The following is a 23103-nucleotide window of genomic DNA, read 5'->3' on the forward strand; positions in this document are numbered from 1 at the left end:
TTTGAGAACCGTAATATCGGATATCCGATCCATCGATTCGAGTTAAAATTAACTTAACATAATTTAATGTAATTTCAACTCGATCGATGTTCTTTGAACTACTCAAGATTTCGGCACAGATAGAAAAAAAACAACCCTTCACAACATTAACAACTTTCTTTCAGGTAATTTACTTCGATAAATCAAACAATATAATAGTATATATCTTACATAAAAAAAAACAACTCCACAATCTTCGCTTCATGTACACTAGGTTAGATTTTCCATTGTATTTTTTATCTCACCAATCCTCGCGAAAAGCCATTGGGGTCGAAAATTGCTACAGTACGTTAAATAGTTGTATATATTATCTTCATGCTCAAATTACGTCGACTTCATTTGTTCCATTTGTTCTTTTCTTTGTTCGATATTTAGCTAGTTAGTTTAGTAAGCGGTTACATATCGATTATACACGCTCAATGGGGGTCAACATACGATAAAAAGATATAAATTCGCATCACTCAAGAAGTAACTTTCACCTGCTCGCACCGATAGCTTCTTGAAGCAACCGGTTCCTTGTCGCATTTGTGTCGTTTGGCCTTAGGGTTTGATCGTACACGCGGGCGTACGGTTGAATATCGTACAGTAGGGGTTTAAAAAGATGGACAAACGCACAAATTTACGTTAAATGTTTAAAACAGTAAAGCAGGAAACCAAAAGGGATGTACGCTTCAAAAGGAAAGGATCGCACAAAAGCAAACTTACTCTACACATCCTACCTTCGTTGTAGTAGCGACGATGATAATCGTTAAAATATAGATAGCTACATAATTATTGTTTATATATTTATAAAACAAAACGGAAGCGAATCATCCGTATATAATTTAACTTTCACCTATCTAAATCGTTTCGAAAACGATCGCGCCCGCCTCAGAACTCAAACTCAAGCAAAAGACGTTCTCACAGCATGACAATTGAACTAACACACAGGCTGGGAGGTAAAGTAAAACGGATCTATAAAAGAAAAGGGGGCTACAGGTTCCCAAACTTTGTTACTTAATTACATCACAAGCTTTTCGTTTATCGGGAAAAGTTACTTATGCTAATCGATCGTTAGTCGGAAGTTATCGTTCCGCTTTGCACCGGACTTCTTTTGTTTGTTTGTGGGATATTTTAGCTGGTCCGTTGCTGAACCCCGCCCATACGCTGCTGATGTTGTACCTGCTCCGAGAGCATCATGATGCACTGTTCCTGCGTAATGGCGGACAGTTCGCGAAGCCATTCGTCCAGCAGGACGGCCCCGATGGCGAGATTTAGCTGTCGCTCGCTAGCACCCACACTGTAGTTGACCAGACTCGAATGGTGCTCGAGGCTATTGCCATGCAAGTGCAACTCGTTGTTACCACCGGTCGCTGCCGGAACCATTCCGGAGGAGGAATGATGAACCGGGGCCACAGCAGCCGGAGCATTCGAAGGTGTCTCGAACGACATGAATTGGGTTTCCGCTTCACGTGACTCGCGTCGGCCACCTCCACTGACCAGCAGACCGCTCGTCGGCGGATGGTATCCACCTCCTCCTCCGGTGCCGGAGGTGCCAGTTCCCCCTGGGGTTGATAACGGTTGCTGCTGCTGGTGTCCGGAGAAGTTCGTCGATGATCCCGCTGTGAGTGACTGCGGGTGCCTTCCGTTCGGCGAATGGTTCAATCCGTTACCGTTGCTCGAGCCTGATCAATCCCGCACCATTCCGAATGAGAGAGAGTATGGGGTAAAATTAATCAAGTGCTTTGTTTCCCATCTTCCCGGCAACGGAAACGTAAGTAGAATAGAAACGGCAACACAAGAAATAATTAAGCATAGCAAAGGATAATCTACGTTCGGCCTCGGAACCGACTCGGGAAAGGGTTGTATTAGTGTTCACACTCTCGAACCACGGTTCGATTCTAAATTACCTGTCCTTAATCCTATACATGCTCTACCGGATATACCGTAATACACACCAAACAATACAACATTTAAAACATTAATCGTTAGCAATGGGAGGGTGAGTGTAGAACAACCCGCAAGGGACTAAACATTTCCAATAACCTTACATAACTCAAAAACAATCAAAACTCAAAACACTCATAAAATGTTAATACATGCTCTGGACAGGGGAAAAGAGACACGAACAAACAAGGTCCTTGAGAAAGGCACTTGAATGTGGTACTACCTACGAATAAGCTCAAGAATGTTTCTACGGTTGGACAAAATTTCACATAAAGACGATGAAAGAGCTCCTAACATAGAATATTTTAATTTAAAAAACCATATATTCTTAAAAACCAAATAACAATGAGCTTCAAACTCCTATATGCTCGTAGAAAAATATAAAAAAAGGAAACAATTTTTTACATTTACATTAAAACAATTTGTGTTAACATGAGCAAAACAAGAAGGATATTTGATAACGTTGTGCATGCAAAATTTGGAAACGTTTCAGACCAAAAACAAACAATAAATAATAAGCAGTTTAAGATAAAACTATGCTGCAGGCGGAGGTAGTTAAAGGAAACGACGGAGAGGATTGGAAAGGTAGAGTAGAGCAGAACAATAACAAAACAAAAAAACAAAGAAACAACAAATAAAGGCATGATATTTACCGGTAAAAAATTCAACTATTTGTGCTAAACCCGATGAAGCTGAATGAGGAGAGAAACGAGATGACGAAATTGATGCGGTTTTATTATATATCAGTCATTTGGCTAGTTTTCTGGAAGCATTTATCATAGTACAACGAAAGGAACGTTATGGCGTAGGGGACGGGGGTTGCTTTGTGAATGTACAAATGTTTTAAGCACATGGATGAAGTGAAGGAGTTTTAAAATTTCGCTTTCTCTCTCTCTCTATCTCGCTCTCCCTCTTTAACTGTTTCGATTGTGTTCACACTATACCGAAACGGACGATCGTTAGTCAGTTCACATTTGAGATGAGGCACATGTCAGTCCTACGTAGTGGCGCGGTGGTGGTTGAGTTTGTGCAAAGACCGACGGTGTTTAGATACAGTAGCGGAGAGAAGTGTTGAAGGAGGAGATGGAATGAATATGAACGCCCATTTGGCAGTGACAGGCGGTGGGCGTAGGTGCAGAAAGCTGTCTCTTTAGCGATTAACAAAACTCTTCTTCCATTTGAAGCAGTAAATTTGCAAAAATAAAAAAACGAACAAAAAAGCAGTTAAGAAATGAAAAAATATAAACGAAAACTGTTACAACAAATTGCAAATACAAACATTTTTGATAAAACGTCTTGTAAACACGAAAACCTTTTTAAATGCACTTTGTGCATGATTCCAAACTAATAAATAAAGAAAATGAAGACAAATCGTAACAGTTGAAAGATGAGAAATGATAGATGAGATATGAAATCATATAAGGCGAAAGGTGCCCACGGAAGCGTATAACAGTAAAAATAAAACAAAAATAAAATAATCCAGTGTAGGTGAAAAGCAATTAAAGGAAACGAAGAAGCAAGACGTAAGCGAGAACGAAAGAAAGACGGCGGTGCGACAGAGTATCTAGAGATCGTTGGTGAATCACACTACGCCGCAACTAATGAGCTGTGAAAACGAAAGCATAAGTCATCAGTTTCGAGAGCAACCGCAGCAAGAGGCAGCAAGAAGATTCGTAGGATAGGAAGATACATGTTGTGGCTGGTTTGGTTAGGTGAAAGATAAACTAAGTGATCGATCGACGGTAGACGGGCGATCGCCGATCAGGCTGTGGTCCACACACCATCGTTGGAGAGGAATTTAAATAAAAAACAATACCGAATCGATATCGAAACACTCACCGACAGACCCGGGACGACGGAAAATGTTCGAAAATGAGTTGGTTATGCTTTTACGTTTGCTGTCCTGCCGCTTGAACGGATCGTAGGACGAGCTGGGGGTCAGCTGCATGGGAGTGGTTTGCGAGAGGCTGGAAGTCATCGACGAGCCGCCCCCGTTTAGCAGCTTCCCGCCGCTGGCGGCCGACTCGATTGCGTTCTTGCGCATGTTCACTAGCCGGAACTCACGATCGACCAGAAAGGTTCGCGCCACGTCGGCAATCTCGAGCGATTCGTCCGTGTCCGGTAGTTCGGCATCGATTTGTTGCTTCAATATTTTCAGCACCTTGTGACGAGAGAAAGAGAGGACAATTAATTTTTCAAACTCATTTGAACCTTCGATAGTAATGCAAATTTTTGAACTTTTATCGCTTGGTAACATTCAACCATCTTTGTAGTACTGGACTATACATGTTTTAATACATGGCACGTAATTTTGTGAAGCAATTTAGGCATACCTGGTGAAAGGAAGGCGTATCGGAGGTCGTCGGTATATCGGGCCGCAGTAGAATCGAGTGCAGCAGTGGTAGCGGAAACAGTGTCAGGTGACTTATCAACCCCGTCAGATGGAGGTTCACGTACATGCAGTTACTCGTGAAGGTTTGCAGCTTTCCCCAGATGGCGGTAAGGAAGGGACCTGTTGAGAGAGAAAACCAGCACGAATTAATATTTGCGAAATAAAAAGAAGAACCGTTTCTACGACGTACCTAAACTGACCGTCCCCTGTGCGAAGAGATCCTCAGATAGATCGAGATCACCGATGGGTTCTTCGCGCACGTTCGATATCTTCCACGTGTCGACCCGCTGATGCTTCGGTTCCGGAGGTAGGACCAGCGCTGCCGGTAACTGCTCACTCGTAGACTGAGAGAATACGTTCAAACTTTCGTACCCACTGCTGTCACCGATCGATTGGAGACTGTCCAGTTGCTTACCACCGCTTGCGGTGGCCGCCACTAAGCCGGCCCCACCAAACATGCTCGCATTGGAAGTGGTACCCGTGCCAACGCCAACCGGCTGGTCGCCCACGATCGAGCCGAAGGTTCCGGAATCGGACGAAAATTCGCTCAAAAAAGATTTTATCATCTGCACCTTCAGTGTGCGGACATCTTCGGCGTTCTCGAGGCTGTTGCCAACGCTACCACCGTTCGGGGACCCCGCGGGACCGGAACCGGAGGAAGAGACAAAGTTCGCTTTGCTTAGTTTTTGGTAACGGTACACGTTGTTCCACTGATCACAGGCATGTTTGCATTGGGCGATGCGCGTGCGTGCATCGAGCAGGTACGCTTGGTAGTTGGCCAGCAGCGTTTCGCCGGTCGTCGTGTTCAACCCGTAGTGGTTCCAGTTGGCACCGATCGTTTTGCTAACGTTCATGTTGACCCCAGCACCACCGTTTAACCCGTTGGCACTCGTTGGGGCAGGGGTGGTGGTGTTGGTGGTGATAACACGTTGACTGGCACCGCTGCTTTGGCTTGCCCCGAGGCCATTGGTGTTGTTATTATTGTTAATACTCAGCACGCTGTTCACCTTCCGCATGATGTCCGGTGTAATGTTGAGGAAGTACTCGACCGCCTGCGTGTACGGATCGACCCGGTTGATCTTGTACCGGTGCGATATCGGGACGTGCTTGCAGTGCAGCAAATACTTCAGCATCAGCTCCAGCATGATGTCCTCACAGTTGAGGCTTAGGAGACTATCGAACAGCGACAGGGTGACCATGCACAGCTGCAAAGCGGAATGAGAAAAAAACATATTAGATTCCTTTTTTTCAAGTTATTTGCTTCAGCGGAAAGCAAATGTAAGCCTTACCCTTGAATCGTTGCTGTTCAAGCGCTCCACGAGTACATCCAGTATCCGCTGGCCGTCAAACTTTTCCTCGTCGAGCAGGAAGCGAACGACGAGCTGTATCAGCCCCGGCTCGGTGATGGACCGTACGATCAGATCGAAGTACGCCATCGCCGACACCTGCGACTCGACGTTCGTCTGGAATTGACCTTGCCCTTTAAATGTCTGCTTTCGAGAGTGAGGAGTTGGGATAGTCAGGGGGATTCGTTTTTCAAGTGGTGTGCATTAGGGTAGCATTTGGATTTATTGTTTGTGTTGTGTGAGGAGTTGTCGCGGTGGGTTTTTAATGAATCATTATTGGTTAGCAGGTGTCGGGTTGAAATTGAGATACGTTTATTTTTTTTTTTTTCATTGCAGTCCACAACGCAACCCCCATTATAAATAGATGGAGTATGTTACGTATTTCCAAAATTCCGCCATCCGGAAAACGGGGGAGAAAAACAATATCAACAAGCGGAAAACGATAGCAAAAATTCACAGCATTCATCATCAAAAGGCCATAGTTGTATAACACAAGCACGCACACACGCACACACGGACGGTTCGTCGTCGAGGAAGGCAACGAGAGCAAGGGCAGTTAGGTTGGCAAAAAGATATTGGACGGAGAAATGGGGGGAAAAAATGGAAGCACAAGAAAAAAGGGGAAAAACAATTGATAAAATGATACCGATCATCGGCCATTGGGAAAACGATCGACGGGTAATATTAGATCACCAAACAGGCCGGGATGCACCATCGAAGAAAGAAGACAAGAAGGTGTGCAATGACGAGATTATTCGAAAATTGTAGTACAATGTTGAAATTTTTGGTATAGTGTAAACGATAAAAAGGGCAATTAAAGCCGAAAGGAAATGGGCAAATGATGTGGGGGAAGAGAAAGAGAAAAGAAAAAAAATAATAAAATAGTACCATTAGTTCCGGAACGGCAGCGCGGCAATGCCTCGTAACGATCGTAAGATCGGGTAAAAATACCAAACACACAAATCAAACAGAGACAGACAAACAGACAAAAAAAAAGAAGAAAAAGGACATGAAAAAATAAACCAAGATAAGGTAACAAATGGGAGCTAATGTAACAAAACTAGAAAAAAAAACTGTTGACTAGTGAACGGAGATGTAGCTTAGTAGAACACTACGGGTACGAGAAAAACAAACTCGATCATATGGCACTTCCGAACCGGTGGAAGTAAAAGAACAGTTTGAAGTAAACATGGGATGGAACACCAGCCACTTAAACAAACACAACGAAAAACAACAAACCATAACGAAAAGGGAATTGTGGTGTGATTGTGAGTCAGTAATGGTTGAGTTGTCCATTTGATTTCCTTTTACGAAAACCGTATAACCGTGTGTGCTTTTATGAATAGGATTGATGTGTTTTCAAGAACCCGGCAAAATTAAGTTTTACTTTATAGCCTCAATATTAGATCTTTGAGTTAATTTAATTCTCATTTGCTTTCCTTTGGTGATTCGGAAGTCGGTTTAAGCAACCATCTACTTTCATTCAACGCTAACTGTCAAATACCCCAACACTCAAATTACCATAGCAACGTAGGATTGCTGAGCTTTTGCATAACGATTGTTTATTCGATCTCTACCTCTCATTTGCTCTATTTATTCTTGTTTGAACTGAAGATACTATAATCATTTGTTTAATCAGAAAATAAATAAAATCGTTGATAATTGGTCGCATTCCAATGCGACTAAGAGTAAACAAACTAGTTTCTGTGTGATGCTGTGTGGGCATGATTTGTGCAGTGCGACCTTCCCACCATAATCCAACAAACCGCGCTTTCGCCGGGTACAGCAAACATAAGTGCACCACTAACCGATTAAAGTTACATTCCACCAAACCATTGTTTCTGCTATTTACAGATTAGAATTGCCGAAGAGATTACGGGCTGTGGGTCGAGCCGTAAGAACAGCGGGACGGAACGGACCGGACCTCATCCACAACACAACACAAACAACCCACATTTGGCCCGGTAATGGAGGGTAAAGGTAACGGTAGGCATGAGATAGAGCGAGGCCTTTCCGAACACCACGTTGGCGGCGGAAAGGAAAGTGTACCGATAACCGAATGCAAACACTAATGGCAAATAATTGTGCTTTCCCACCCTCTCCCCATTTCTCCCGGTGGTGAGCGGTGATTTGATGGACCCAACGGTCGGTAAATCGACCGCTGAATGTGCATGAGGAAGCATTATGTTACAGCGGAACGAAGGCGAACGGTGTCCGATTGGAAGTGCGAGATTGGCTCGTGCCTGCCGTGAAGATGCGGTTGTTACGAGGCGAGATAATGGCGTGGGGGGAGGGGAAAGATGAAGGATGTCTGACGAGCAAAAAGACGCAAACGTCGGGAAAGGTGCAGTACCCAAAAAGCAAAACAAGGCCTTTGTGCGGGTGGACAGAGGCACACCACCTACCTGCAGTATGGCCGGACCGAGCACCGGCACCAGAAAGCCTTGGTAGAGGAAGTCGAGCAGCTGCTGGCGTATCATCGAGTGGGCGACCTGGACGACGGCATTGCAGAACTCCAGCGAGTTCATGAACAGCGTTAGCTCGGGCAGCTCGGTCACGTCGTCGGTCGTGATGCGATACCAGTCGACGGTTTTGATTTCAATCTGGTTCGGCAACCGCGAGTAGAGCCCACCGAGCCCGGTTACCAGGACCGGACAGATCGACGAGTAGGTCGCGATGTACGTGCCGACGTTCGAGTTCTTTTGCGAGAGCGCCATGCAGAGGAGCAGTGCGTCGCGCGCCTGATGACCCAGTGACCCCTCCCGGTGCACGTACGGAATCAGCAGCGAGAAGATGATGAAACTGAGGGTAGGAGGGAGGTTGTGCGAAATCAAACGGAACGGATCACAGCTTAGCGAATGTAAGGAAGAATGCAATGCAGTGACGCAACAACAATCACCGAACTATGGAAACTCACTTCGTGTGGCCGCCGTTGCTGGTCTGCTGGCTGTGGGTTTGCGTTTGCGTGGTGGAGAAGAAGAACAGGTCGAGAAGGTGCACGTTCTGCATCAGCACCACGCACAGTTGGTTGAGCAGGATCACGAGCCGCTTCTCCACGTCGGGCGGATAGATTTCGTTCTGGCTCGAGGCCAGCAGCTTCAGCAGCGGCCTGAGGAACGGTTCGTGCACCAGCAGCTGGTGACGCGAGTGGCTGACCAGTTGCTCGTAAAGCTTCAGCTGCTCCAACCGGACGGCATTGGCATATCTGCGGGTGAAGGTGAGAGAGAGAGAGGGAATCGATTAGAAATTGGAATCGCATATGACACCTTTAACTCAAGGATGAGTGCGCGCGCACCTTCCAGTTTTAATGCCCCACTCGTACAGCTTGTCGAGCAGGTTCTCGCTAAGGAGGTGCTCCAGACACGGCGCGGGGGGTGCCGTCTGGCCGGGCAGGCTGAGCTTGTTGCAGTGATGCAGCTCCATCAGCAGAAGCGTCACCATATGATCCAGATGAGTCACCACGCCGAGCACGTCGTCGTGCGATTGACTTCGATAGTTCTGCAAGAAGGAGAAAAATAGTAAGGGTTTTCCATTATGTTGCTCACAGAACTGTTGTTTTCATTTATATAAGAAGTATAACCTGTAATATATTTTCATTGTCTACTTTCTTCCTAATTGAATGACAATCATACACTCTGTCCAGTTGCTACAAGACTATCTCGATTTTCACAATATTCACTAAATATATTAATAAATTAGCTTGCTCCGAATATGCTTTAATACGGAAATTAATTGTACAATATAGCTTACATAAAATAATATGATAAAACGTTGAAAATCCATTCAACAATTGTCCAGTTGCTATAAGACCACTTAAATACAGTCGGGTTTAAAAGGCATTATCCAAAACTAATGTGTTGATACAATTGTGTTATGAGTTTCATAAATGCAAACATTTTTTTCAATCAGTTAAATTATCTGAATTATTTTATGATCTGATCATATTGTTTTTAACAAAGTTAGGTATATTGCAATTCGTTTCTGTGTCAGTATCGACTCGTCGATCTTTTTTTACTAATTTTTTACACAAACTCATTGCTCAAAAACGTCTAATATATTGTCTTGTATTGTTTTTAAAGGTTTAAAGGAAGTCTAGGCATCTTTAATGACCTTAAAGTAGTTTCAAATAGAAAAATGTAGTTTATAAAATAATTTTACAGTTTTTATCGGTCCTTTTCAGTAATAAGGAAAGACTTGAATCTATCGACAAGAAGGACAGATTTTCTCTCGCATTCCGACATTTCTCGTTCAAAATGACACATTTGCTTTTACCAGCTCCATTTATTATTTTCCTTTCTGCAAAATCACGATTTTACCACCAGTAGGTGTTTTATTATATTAAAATTCACTACTGGTCTTATAGCAATTGGATTATCATTGAATAAACATTCAACGTTTTATAATAATTCAACAATAACCGTATTTGTTTAAGCAAATTTGCAGTTTTTTTACCAAACGATTACCGAGAACGAGTCAATTTTCCAATATTTTCATTAAAAATCACGACAATCAAGGTGGATTGATAGCAACTGAACAGAATGTATTTGTTCATTTTATCCTTATAAAATCTCCTTTAGTTTCATAAAAATATCACCCTTCATTTTTCAACTACCATTGGGAGTTTTCTCACAAAGCGCATGATGATTGGAATGAATAAAAAAGAAGTCAAACGATTTTCAGTTGCACCGAAGAAGCTACCCTGGGCACTCACATACTCATTTCCCTTTTTGGTTCGCGAATTAACAGAGCATAATGGTTGGAAATGATAATTCCATCCTAACCCAGATAAGTATGCAAAGGCAAATGGTATACTAAATTGAAACTGCTACCGTGGAAAAATGATATTTATTTAATTTGTAAATGAGTAGAAAGCAAACATCTTCGCGGTTACGGGGAACCGGATGGATAGGTGGGGGTAGGTGGGTGTAAGGCGCGTGAAAATGCATAATTGCATGGTCCTACATTTTTTTTGTGTTTGTTTTCGCGCGTCGACTCCCCTCCTCGTGCCCCCTCCGATCACCGACCATGTCGTGTTTGCTTTGCCCTTTAATTATGCGACGCCATTTCGCTGTATGTAGACCTTGACGGACTGCAGTTGTGCAGCGAATCTGCAGTGGTTCGAGGGTGTGAAGATATGCGAAAGCAAACCAAAAAAAATGAACATATTTCCTACTCGCTATTGTATGCCGATGGTGTCTACAAGCGTCCTGGTGCATCGATAGCAGCAACCTGCTGCTGCATTGGGAATCCTCGCGTTGGTCCGCGCACATGTTCCACATGGTTGTTTTGCACGTGTAAGTCATTTTTTTTTCTAGCGCACCCGGTTTCCTATGAATTGTGAGGCTTTCGACTTCGAAACCTCGTTTTTTGTTGCCTCAATGTCCACGGAAGAGGCGCAAGTTGTAGGATGTTGTTAATGGCAGTAAAGAAAGCATAACCGTTTCCAGAAGCATCACGAATGAATCATCGATTGGTTTTCGCTCATATCAGCTACCAACACATTTGCCTTTGCTACCGAAAGATACTTCAGAAGACATTTAGAGGCTTCTGACGCCTGTCGATCAATTACACGGTACGATCGGGGATACAGTTATTCGGTGGAGGCCAATTTTCCCCCCGTTTTTCTTAAATAAAAAACTCCCTTGTGAACCAAGCCACCGATAAAACATCTTTTCCACCCCGGAAAAGGGGGGACACCACCACAGCACGTGTGAACCGCACAATGGTAGCAATTATGGTGCGCTGATGGGTGTCTGGAAAGTCACGGGTGCGAGTTTTCCATGAGAATTACATAGGATTACGCGTCTTTCGTCTTGTGATTCGCCTTCTGGCCTGTCCGTTGGCGTTTGGTCTTTTCGGCCGAGCGCAGCATCCACACGTGAACGAGAACGGCTATCGAGGCATTCACGTTCACAGACAACCCCTTTCCCCCTCCCCTCCCTCCCTCTCCCTTGAGCATCATGATTTCATTATGTTGAAATCGAGCTCAGTGGGCTTTCACGCGGGACAATTTTCGGTGGCACGGGGAGTGGCACACATCGCATCGCCTTGGGACCGATGGAAGACGAATGGGTTGATGGACGAAATGGATTAATTCCACTGGCGCGCTAAGGGGTGTACGTGAGAGTTTTGTAACCTAAAATGTTCGAATGTAACCGGTAGAGTTTAAACAGTTTGGCACTCGAAAGAATTGTTCGGAAAAACGGGCAATAATTCCTGTAAGAAGTAAAGATTGATATCTTCAAACCCAAATCATACAATCGCCCTATGAGATGATGGATTTCAGTTTTTAAAAGGTGTTCAATGACAAAGATTATACCCCTAAAAAAATTAATTAAACTTAATCGTATATCCACTAAAATTAATTTCAACCCAGATCGTCTACAAGCAGTTCCGGTAACTTTCAACATCTTTTCTTGACCAATATGTTCAGTGCCTAATGATAGAGATTTTTCCAAACAGCTCAACCAAAGTTTTTTTACAATTTAATACAACAAACTTTGGAACATTTCTGGGCTAATAAATAAGATTAGAAAATAATCTTTTTTTAAATTTCTTGATTTAAAACTTGATAATGTGACGATTTAAAAAAAAAAAAGCTTTCATATGAAAGATTTTGTCCAGTTGGTCACAGTTGTTGAGTAAATTTTTTTATCATAAACAGAGCAAGCATTACAAGATTATAGAAAATTCCGAGTTTTGTACTACTTGCCTACTCACTAATAATTGACATTTAATTACATCGTTAAGTGCTTCACATCCATTTTAATGTCCATAACGTTGTCAATTAGCTCTTGAGGTCAAAGATTAATTAAAATGCCACTTTAAATATGGTCTGTGGTTTAAAAAAAAAAGAATTTTCGCAACACCATGTTCTATCAACATGGACATACGTTATCAACTGTACCATGGCATGAAGTAAACCAAATTAAACTCGAACGAACTGAATTGAATGGAATGGGGGAAAACCCCGCAGCTGAGGGTTGGGCATGAGGACAAATGTCGGTCGCCGTTTAAACCGACGTTCCCAAAGTGATTAAAATGGTTGAAAAACATTTTCATTGAAAATTAATGCAGAATGAAAGCGATACTGGGCGGGATCGCTGGGAGTATGTTGATAATTTATTTTTTCAATAAGCCGGGTAGAAGAAACCGTAAACCCCGTTTGCGGCATTAAATTGTCAAGCGACTCGCAATTTCCCTTAGGAGTTGAGGGACTATTTTTTCCACGAAACACCTGCACGAAAACTGTGTGTTGGCCCAAGCAACAAATACTTTTTAGAATCAAAATGCTATAATTAATTTTAAAATACTGTTTTTTAAATGTTATGTCAACATTTTTCTTTTCCTCCCATTCAAAATATTGTATTTTTTTCCCTTTTGAATGTTATGCTATGCGTAAATGATGGGTTTGTTTTTCTCCCATACCAGGTTGCTCACCTCTGGCTGCATCAATAATTCATTAGCACAATTTTGGCACAATGGGAGTGGAATTGTGTCACTCGCTGCGCGTGTTTATTTCTGCCGCCTTTTGGATTTCCCATAGCAAGTTCGTTATAAAGTTCATTATTTTGGTACAAACCGAAATAAAAAAAAAAATTGGAAAAACAAAACACCACCAAGCCATTTCCTCCTTTCAGTCGATGAATGTGGATACACATGCTATGTGCGGGGTTTTTTTCCCTCCTCGTTCTCATACAACCTACCTCCCATTGGGTGGGGGTGGTGTGCGATTTCACAAAGATGCAATTTGTTTGACGGAACGTTGATGCAACGTTTTCGGCACTTTTCTAGAGCGATCTTCTGTTTTTTTTAAAGCTTTTTGAATTGTGGCGGTAGATGTGGCCGTGCCATTTGACTCTTTTTTTGGAGCTATATTAGATTTTTCTTGTACTCTGTAACCAGTAATTTGGATCTCCCTTCCCCCGTCCACAAAATACACGACCCATGAGCTTCATATGATTTTCGGTGCAATTTTTTCTTCCTTTCCAAGGTGGATGCGACCGTGGATAAAAACAATAGAAGGCAGTCGTACGACAGAAAAAAAAGTACAGTCACAAAAATTCGCGAGTGCAGTACAGGGCAAATGCTTTTACAGTGCGTTAGCGAATGTTACCGTATGGAAAACAATTTATGTAGCACTAAATGAACCTTTTTTTCATTGTCAAAAAGTCACACTTTAATCAACCATCATGCGATGAAAAATCAGTGTATATTAGTTTTAATTCAGCGTTAAAATCAGTATAACATTGTTATGTCACCCTCATATGGAGTAATAGCATTGGAGTAATAGCATTAGACAACTAAACTGTGGTCCACTTTTCAGAAGCTCTGAACTACTTTAAAATGTCTGTTGGATGAAGTTTACGTTACATAGTGCACAAAAACATCTAAAAGGCGATGGGATTGAAAAAAAGAAACGGAAACGAAAGACATGCCATCATTTCGATTTGCCAGTGTTTGTCGTTTTCCCTTCTCGCTAAACCCACCGTTCTGCACCGCTGAAGGCGATCGGCGAGCGAAGAAAGAAATGAGTCGATCTTGCGTGTGGCGTTCGCCAAAGAAATTTCGCGACGCGTGGGCCCGCCACGGCACCAAACCCTCGGTGCTCCACAGGGTCCCACCGTCCGCACGTTCCATGAGAGTTTCGCCCGGCGATTGGGGCTCCATTTTTTCGTCGCCACAATTGGAAAGCAAACAACCCAGCTCCAACCAACCCAACGGAATCGGAATGGTGGCATGTCTAGGACCGCATGGGTAAATAAAACGATATTTCTCGCGGGAAAAAAAGGGACGACCAACATCAGATCGGATTGGCTTCGGGCTGCTGGTTGGTGAAATAAGCCGTCGATGGTTTCGGACACCTCTCATCAGCCATCACATTTAAACGAATAGGACGATTATGGGATGAAAGTTCTTTCATTTTGAAAAATTAATGACGTATTAAATAGCGCCATTAGAAAAATGCAACGCGAGAAAGTCAAGTATGTGATCGAATGCAAAAAGATTGATCAGTGTAGAGGTTTAATATCTTATCTTATGTATCCGTTGATAAGCAATTGAATAAAGTTGTCGAATTTAGTTAAACTACCTAGTCTCATTGCACGTTGCATGTTTTTTAAATACTTGTTTGCATTTGTGTTTTAAAAAGATTACACATACTTTGCTTAGTAAAACAAAATTTCTACACTTTGCTCAACACACAATGTTCATGCGGTATTTTGCGGAAGTCGGAACTGATCGCATGAAGAAAAAATAAACCTCCTTCCGTAACCAGCACCGTGCCCGGTCCGGTAGGGCTAATCCGGTTCGGAACCGGCACTGTTTACGCAACGTCTTGACGATGATAAGCTTGTCACAGCGAAACCCACGTTCCGGACGGCGTGTTTTGCTATTGCCGGGGAGCGTGTTATTTTTTTTTCGAAAAAGAAGATTGTTGTATAAAAATGCGTCGCAAACAAGTATCGAAGCATCGCAATCGAAAGGAAGAGGAAGTCCAGCGTTATGGCAACACAAGTCGCGATTCCGCCGTACTCATCATCCCGCCGTCCTTTGGCAGCACACACTGGATCGATGAAAGTAATTGCCGGTCTTGGCGTCGGGAGGCTAGGATCAACCAACCGCAACCACGGCGAACACGGCGACTCGTTTCAGTGGAAAGATCGTTAACGATGAAGATGATATTTTGTGAATGCTGTTTGATATGGTGTTGAGAAATTGTAGAAGCATTAGCAACAGTATGGGCAGATGATTGGTCTCACATGTGGTAATATTTCTAAACAATGTTTTGATTGACATGAGACAAAAAAGATAAACATCTTTTACACTGGTGGAATTTGATTAGATAAATCATAATCTCATTTGCTGGGTTCCATAGCAAAATTAATTAAAACCTATCGTTCCAAAGCTCAAAAGGCGCGTTGACAATCTAGTCAGCACAGATTTCACCAATTATTTTAGATTACAGTTTGGTATACTAAATAAATTCTAGATTCTAATTTATTACCTCTGATCGTAAGATTATTTCGTACGCCTGCTGCCAGTGGATGCAGAAACTGTCGTAGCATGCTTTCGGGTCACAGTCCGTTGCGTCGAACGGCCGGATCCCCGCCATCCCGCCGCCGCTGCCACCGGCACCGGAACGGGAGCTGGCATTTCCGGAGTGGCCGGATTTGGTGAAGCTTTGTCGCAGCGGGCTCGACCGTAGCCAGCTCATGGTAAGTCCGTCTTTTCCTTCTTCTTCTTCCTCTTCTGTTAATCCAACGTTCCGCTACACAAAACCTAACCGGCCGTCTTCGACCACGGCTAGGTTGCCTTTCGCTCGTGGGTACCGTTTGAAATTGATCGAGTCAATGGCAAGACGGATTAGGCGCCGTCTAAAGTTGGCCCAGGCAACGATCCGGTATGCTACCGTGTCAAGCTCGCGGGAAAGCACGTACGTGGCCAAACACTATCGGCAACAGGAGCCATCGGAAGAAAGCACAACACTTTTGCTCTACGTCATTGTTGTGTAGTAGCAGTCACTTGCACCCTGAAATTAGCAAATTGGTTAAGATAACACTGCGTGGTTGCTTCGATCTTTACGACGATGTTTCCTGTAGGTTTACGAGGAATTGAAGGATGCACCAAAACAAAAACAAAACAACTTCACTATTCCTCAGGGCGATGCAATAGTGAGCGAATGGCGTAGTAACGCACTTCCGCTGCATAAAAATACAATGCAAATGAGCTACGGTTAATTCTGAACAACACAACTCTAAGCAGCACCGTAAAATATCGCTTCAATCCCACATTCCCTGCGTAAACAGCACCGTTACCCACAGCATGCTCGCGGGGAGACAAAACAAATGAACTAACCACACAGCAAACCCACACATGCACTTTGGCGGTCACAAATGGTGCTGCGCCCCCTCAACCGTACACACAAACGAACATGCAAAGATCTATGAACAATTTATTTTCTCTGCTATGCTGCCCTATCATGTAAACAGGTCACCATAAGATTTACATCGCAGGTTGATTCGCACAATGCGGAGAATTTTCTTGAAACAAGGATTTATATTACGGACATTGCGATTCACTCTATATTGTAAAAATAACATACTGCTATCATTCACTCGTTACAGTTTCACTTCCTCGATCAGGTGCGATTAGAAACAGTGGAATTTTTTGTTTCCTATGGATTGCCAAACAACCCACTGCACTGCCATTACGACGTGTTTCTTCCGTCCACTGAAGCTAACCGTGTTTACTTTCTCCCATCACGGCACAGCCCTCGACGTGGATTTTTTCCTTTCGCCACGACGAATTGTTAATTTGGTGGCGCCAACAGTTACGACGATCTTTGACGATCCTAAGGATGAAGGCTGAAATTGAGATAATCTCCTAATTCCTCGCAACTAAGTTAAACTCATTGCCAACAAAACACCCAGCGCACAACGTCGATGCGAATATGATATTGCGTATCGCCCACGAATGATCGCCTTTTTGCGGGCTGCACAGAATCGGTAAACCGGATTTATTATTGATGGCCGCGAGTAAGACGCACCACAAAAGCAGAATATCACGTATCACGACCGAACTGGACGAGGAAAATATTGCGTTTGCTGCTTTCGACCCACGGTGGAGCATTGAGTTTTCGTCTGGAATTTTGACAGATAACGTAGATGACGTTTCGACAGCTTCGATTGACAGTACGGTTAAAAACATGACAGTGTTTGGAAATAAAGGTTTAGAATTGCAGAAATGGCACGTACTAACAAGGTTAAAACGAGCTTGATAATGTAATAAAGATATAACAATACTACAAACGGTAAAAGAGTAAATGAGGCCCCGGCCGCCATGTTTTCCATCGTGGCTACACCTCTTGTGGACGTTTAAACTGAATGTATGCAATTGGTGATACATTAATTCGTTAAATTCAACCTACGAGTATTTGAACCGTAGTGTGTACCGTTAATTTCGGCTACGCAATCAACCTATGGGTGCGGTATGAGGGGGGCCCACGGGCCCCCCTTATTTCTCAAAACTATAACAAACTCTCTTTTTCGGTAGACCTAGCGCAGTCCGCTCGCTGCGCTCGCTGCGGGCGCGCCGCTGTTTCCAAATCATTCCTTCGGCTAAACTCATTGTTTCATGCTGTCCACCATGTGTGGTATAGTTTGCTTACTAGTAACTTAACATGTAAAAGTATATTAACCCGCATTCAACCTCCACTGGGTGATTAGTTTAAACCGTTATGTTCTTTTAAGCGAACCGTTAGCGTTCAAAAATTCCAAACGAATGCATGTGTCGCGCTTTGCATAGCTTCAGGCGCTAAATGTGAACCAGTAGGAAGAGGAGAATCTAGCCCGGGGCCTCATTTACTCTTTTACCCTACAAACAATCATATAAATACATCATATAGTAAATTGTAGGCTAAACATAAAATATTCTACCCTTCATGTATGTGCACTTTGGTAATAGTCACGAAATGTTTATTGATCTTGGGATTAGAGCCCTACAAATGTATTGTTTGGTTTGGCTAAACCAAGATCAATGAAAAAGAAGGTCGCATCATACTATGTAACGAACAAGAAATTGAGGAAATATTTTTGATAGTTGGTTTAGGTATATCGCCGCACAAGTGGTGTAACCACGACCGAAAAAACGAACGCATGCATTCTTTTCGAATATTTGATTGCTAACGGTTCGCTTAAAAGACCATAACGGTTTAAACAAAACACGCAGTGGTAGTTGAATGCGGGTTAATATACATTCAGTTTAAACGTCCACAAGAGGTGTAGCCACGATCGAAAACATGGCGGCCGGGGCCTCATTTACTCTTTTACCGTCTTCCTACTCGTTCACATTTGCGCCTAAAGCTAAGCAAAGCACAACGCATGCATTCTTTTCGAATGCTTGAATGCTTGCGGCTCGCTTAAAAAACATAGTGGTTTACAACGTTTGCCTCGGTACACGGGAATATGTTCATTGATTATGGAAATCTTCACCACCAGCTACGTTTGGCGAAATCAGGCAGCTATTGCTGCATTGCCGGCCGCAGTTAGGGCTTCAACGGCATAGATTCCCATTGCCAATGTGTACCGAATATTCTACCCGTGCAAAATGTAATCCACTATGGCAGACTCCCGATGATCAAAGGGCCGCGCCATTTAGGTTACGATGAGAAAGAAGAAGAAAACTATACACGGAAAGTTTCGACCCACTCATCAGACCCACACATCTTTGAAACCATTAGCCGTGGAATTGGTTTTTCCTTAGTTGGCATGCCACACTTCACCGTTGTTGTTTGAGAGTCTACTGTTTTTTTTCGAAAAGGTTGTATGCGTCGGAATTTTTCTTTCATCAGAGAAAATACAGAAGTTGTATACAAATTGAACCAGCACTTGGTTTATTGACATTTCATTAATAGGTCATGTACCTCTTAATAAAGTTAAGAATGTTGGGCGACGGTATGTACGTGAATCCGTTATGACCAGAGGGTGGGCAAAACTCTCCAGCGAAAGATGTAATACCAACCAAATGGTCATTGCATATTAGCGGGCCACCGCTATCACCGCCGCACACACTAGCATTGTTGAACTGAGTGCATACCATTCTATGGAAAATAAGATAGCTAAAGATCTTTTCACACATTATTTACAACGTCTTTCTATACTTACTGAGGAGTTAAGCGAAACTGGCAGGAATTTGGAGGCACTAAGTATACATACAACAACTGTAGCGTATTAGGAAAGGTACGAGTCGTGCCATTTGTAAGACCCCATCCCAATGTGTGGCACCAAGGAGGGTTGCTGGGCGAAATGGTGATTTCCGTTTCTTGAAGGCGATAGATCGTTCGAACGGTGTCGATGGTAGCAAAGGTACCAACTATAGTTATAATGGCTACATCATTGTCGAGAGTTTTAGGATCGTATCCTGGATGAACGATCCAATTGGCAACTGGGATCGTGTATCCTCCGCTGTTTGCTTGACTGCTGCCTACTCTCAATGTAATCTGGAACAATTTAAAACCATTTTATAGAGTCTCAAACGCCTCGTCTTGTATCCGTCGCATCAATCTTTACCTTTGTTAGACCTTTCGGTAAACAGTGGCCGGCAGTTAAAACAGTCTTGTTAGTTATTATGGTACCACCACACAAATAAGATACACCGTTCGCATAAGTCGTGACTATTGACGCTACGTACGGAGCGGTGTTAATAATTGTAGAAAGACCGTTCACAATCCTTCCAGAAGGGCCTTTGTTTGGACCGGATGTGGTGTGATTTTGCCCATGGACGCCGCCACACAGCAGTACGATAAGCACGACAACAAACACTTGCTCCATCTTGCTATAGAATCCATCCAGCGGAAAAATCGCGCCATTATATAGGGGATATCGGGTGGCAGAGTTTTTTTTTGCGTATGCGTCCATATGAGAATATGCGTACAAATAGGGGATCTTGTTTGGTACAGGTGATATTGCGTAAAAGTGCTCTTAAAAAAGCTAAAACGAAAAAAATTCAAGTAAGACATGAAAAACAAAATCCTAGACTCCTTGTACGAGAGTCAATCTGTATCAATATACCGCCGATTGTTTGCGTCTGCAGGCAACGAAGTGGGTTGATTCTTTTTCTTTCAATTGCGTCACGGTGAAATCAACCCCAGTTGTTATATCAACATTTTCTAGAGCAAACCTATCTACAAAAGGATCAAATTCACGTCTGAGTGTATTTATTTGAAGAAGTTGATTTTTATGGTTATTTCAACGATATTGATAGGGATTTAGGGCATCAGGGTAAGCTTTTTCACTTTCACTACGAAATCAAAGCTATACAAAAATTGTATGAAATTTATGAGGGAGTTAAAAACATTTATACTGATTTTTCAAAATATCTTCGTTTACGGTTGTGAAAGTAAAGAACGATCGATGTCTCAGCCAGTTATGTTTTAGGCTTAACTACAGGTTGTTTACCTGTATCAGCTGGTATCGGCACATGCTGACATCAATGACCTGTGGATATTCAGGCGGTGAGGTGATAGCACCGTTCGTGATCGTTCAAGCTACAGCCACAAACCGTATTCTGAGTTTTCAAAATCACTTTTCAAAGCTTCTTACTTAATCTTCTACTTAGCATAAAAATTATGCTTAGTTTTAGTATTTCGAATGTTTACCAAATAGCCACTCCCCCAAAAACATATTCTTGAAAGAAAACATACTAGCGAAATGGGTAAAATCACTGTCGTTGCTACATCATTTGTGAGTAATTGGTGCAATTGGTGATACAAATGCCGTTGGGTGAACAGTTTGAATTGATTGTCTCGTTAAATTAAAGATTTTAACCGATTAGCTCAAACCATGACAGCTTCGAACGGAAATTTGACGGTTCAAATATTCAAACTGAATTGAAGTGCATCTTTTATTCAATGTCATTGCATAACATTCAGGCGCAAATATGGAAAAATATGGTGACGATGCGGCGAGAAAAGGGCCTTACTTGGGATTTTTCCCCGTTTCATAACGTACTTGAACGCTTGGTATACGTACATTTCATTAATTTGATATGTATCTCTTGATAAAGTTAAGAATGTTGGCGGACGGTACGTATGTGAAACCATTATAACCAGATGGTGGGCAAAACTCTCCGGTGAAAGACGTAATGCCAACTAAATTGCCATTGCATACAAGCGGGCCACCGCTATCACCGCCGCACACACTGACATTGCTGTTCTGAGCGCATACCATTCTGTGGGAAAAAAAAGTTTGCTAAAGATCTTTTCCCACAATATTTACAACTTACAACTTCTATACTTACTGTGGCGTTAAGTAAAACGGGCAGGAATTTTGAGGCACTAACTGTAACCACGTGTACTGAAGGGTATCAGGAAAAGTTTTGGTCTTGCCATTTGTAAGACCCCATCCCAAAGTGTAGCAACTAGTAGGGTTGCTGGACGAAATGGCGATTCCGGTTTGTTGCAGAGCAATCGCTTGAAGGTTTTGGTAGCTAGCAAAGGTACCAGTTATAGTTATGATGGCTGCATCATTGTCGAGGGTTGTAGGATCGTATCCTGGATGGACAATCCAGTAGGCAACTGGGATCGTGTATCCTTCGCTGTTTGATTTACTGCTGCCTGCTCTCAATGTGATCTGGAACAATTTTAAATTATTTTACAGAGTCTCAAACGTCTCATATTCTATTTGTCGCTTCACTCCTTACCTTTGTTAGACCTCTCGGTAGACAGTGGCCGGCAGTTAAAACATTCTTGTTAGAAATGATGCTTCCACCACACAAATAAGATACACCGTCAGCATGAGTCGTTATCATTGACACTACGAACGGAACGTTTTGAATCGGTACCGATTGACCGTTAACAATCCTTCCAGAAGGGCCTCCTTTGTTTGGGCCGGATGTGGTTTGATTTTGCCCATGGACACCGCCAGAGAGCAGTACGATAAGCACGACAACAAACACTTGCTCCATCTTTCTACTGAATTAATCAAGTGGAGATTTTGCACCATTATATAGGGGACATCAGGTGCCCAAATGCGGATATGCGTACCAACAGAGGATCTGGTTTGGTACAGGTGACTTTGCGCGAAAGTGCTTTTAAAAATATTAATAAGAATAAAACTTCAAATAACATATGAAAAACAAAATCCTGGATGCTTATACGAGAATCAATCTGTATCAATATATGACCAATTGTTTGCAACTGCAGGCCACGAAGTGGGTTTGAGGTTTAGCCGTTTCTTTTTCTTCAATTTAGTCACGGAGAAATCGACCGCAGTTGTTATATTAAAATTTTCTAGAACATTCGTTTTGCGTACGTGGATAACCGTTTTATTTTTGCTAGGCAGCACGTTTCATTTTTTTTTTCGTGGAAGCAGTACCGGCTTTTGGATGTGAGGACCCATAATCAGGGTGAAGTTATTTATCGTCAACTCTTCCATCGTAGGCTGCCGATGCGACAGGACGTACATAATAAGGAGTAAACGTAAGATCAGACGACCTCACAAATCTTTAACTTTCGCAGTATCACTTAAAAGTAATAACACTCGAACACAAATCGCTGTATTAGCTGACTTACTCGTGTCAATCACCTGCGAATCCAATTGAAGCATATCAACCAGTTTGCATAGCGGTTTTCGTACCGTGCACGCGTGTGTTATCTAAGGTTTGGGATCTTGGAGTGTTTGTTAGTTGTTTGTGGAGTGTTCTTTGGTATTGTGGCAAAATTTCCGTAGAAAGATGAGGCAAGTGTTAGTTCTGGTGCTGGTACCCTTGGTATCAAAAACATCAAAAACAAAACTCTTCCATAAGCCATATTTCCTTATCTACGAAACATGCCCGTTTTTTCCAAGAAGCCGACACAATTCAACTGATCAAACAACCGATCGGGCTCAGTATTGGTTGGTG

General features: G+C 42.8%; 1 protein-coding gene across 1 annotated transcript; it reads right to left on the bottom strand.

The window, feature by feature from the left end:
* Positions 1-137: 137 nt before the first annotated feature.
* LOC131260380 (FHIP family protein AGAP011705) lies at positions 138-17339 on the bottom strand. Its single transcript, XM_058262083.1, has 11 exons — positions 17252-17339; positions 15710-16234; positions 8999-9201; positions 8621-8908; positions 8109-8505; positions 5647-5847; positions 4548-5562; positions 4299-4477; positions 3805-4126; positions 2619-2657; positions 138-1703 (listed from the first exon to the last, which is right to left on the bottom strand). Exons 2-11 carry the CDS (start codon positions 15917-15919, stop codon positions 1153-1155), a joined length of 3405 nt encoding a protein of 1134 aa, XP_058118066.1. The 5' UTR covers positions 15920-16234; positions 17252-17339; the 3' UTR covers positions 138-1152.
* Between the last annotated feature and the right edge of the window lie 5764 nt (positions 17340-23103).

This window comes from Anopheles coustani, chromosome 3 (assembly GCF_943734705.1).
Source record: "Anopheles coustani chromosome 3, idAnoCousDA_361_x.2, whole genome shotgun sequence".
Lineage (NCBI taxonomy): Eukaryota > Metazoa > Arthropoda > Insecta > Diptera > Culicidae > Anopheles > Anopheles coustani.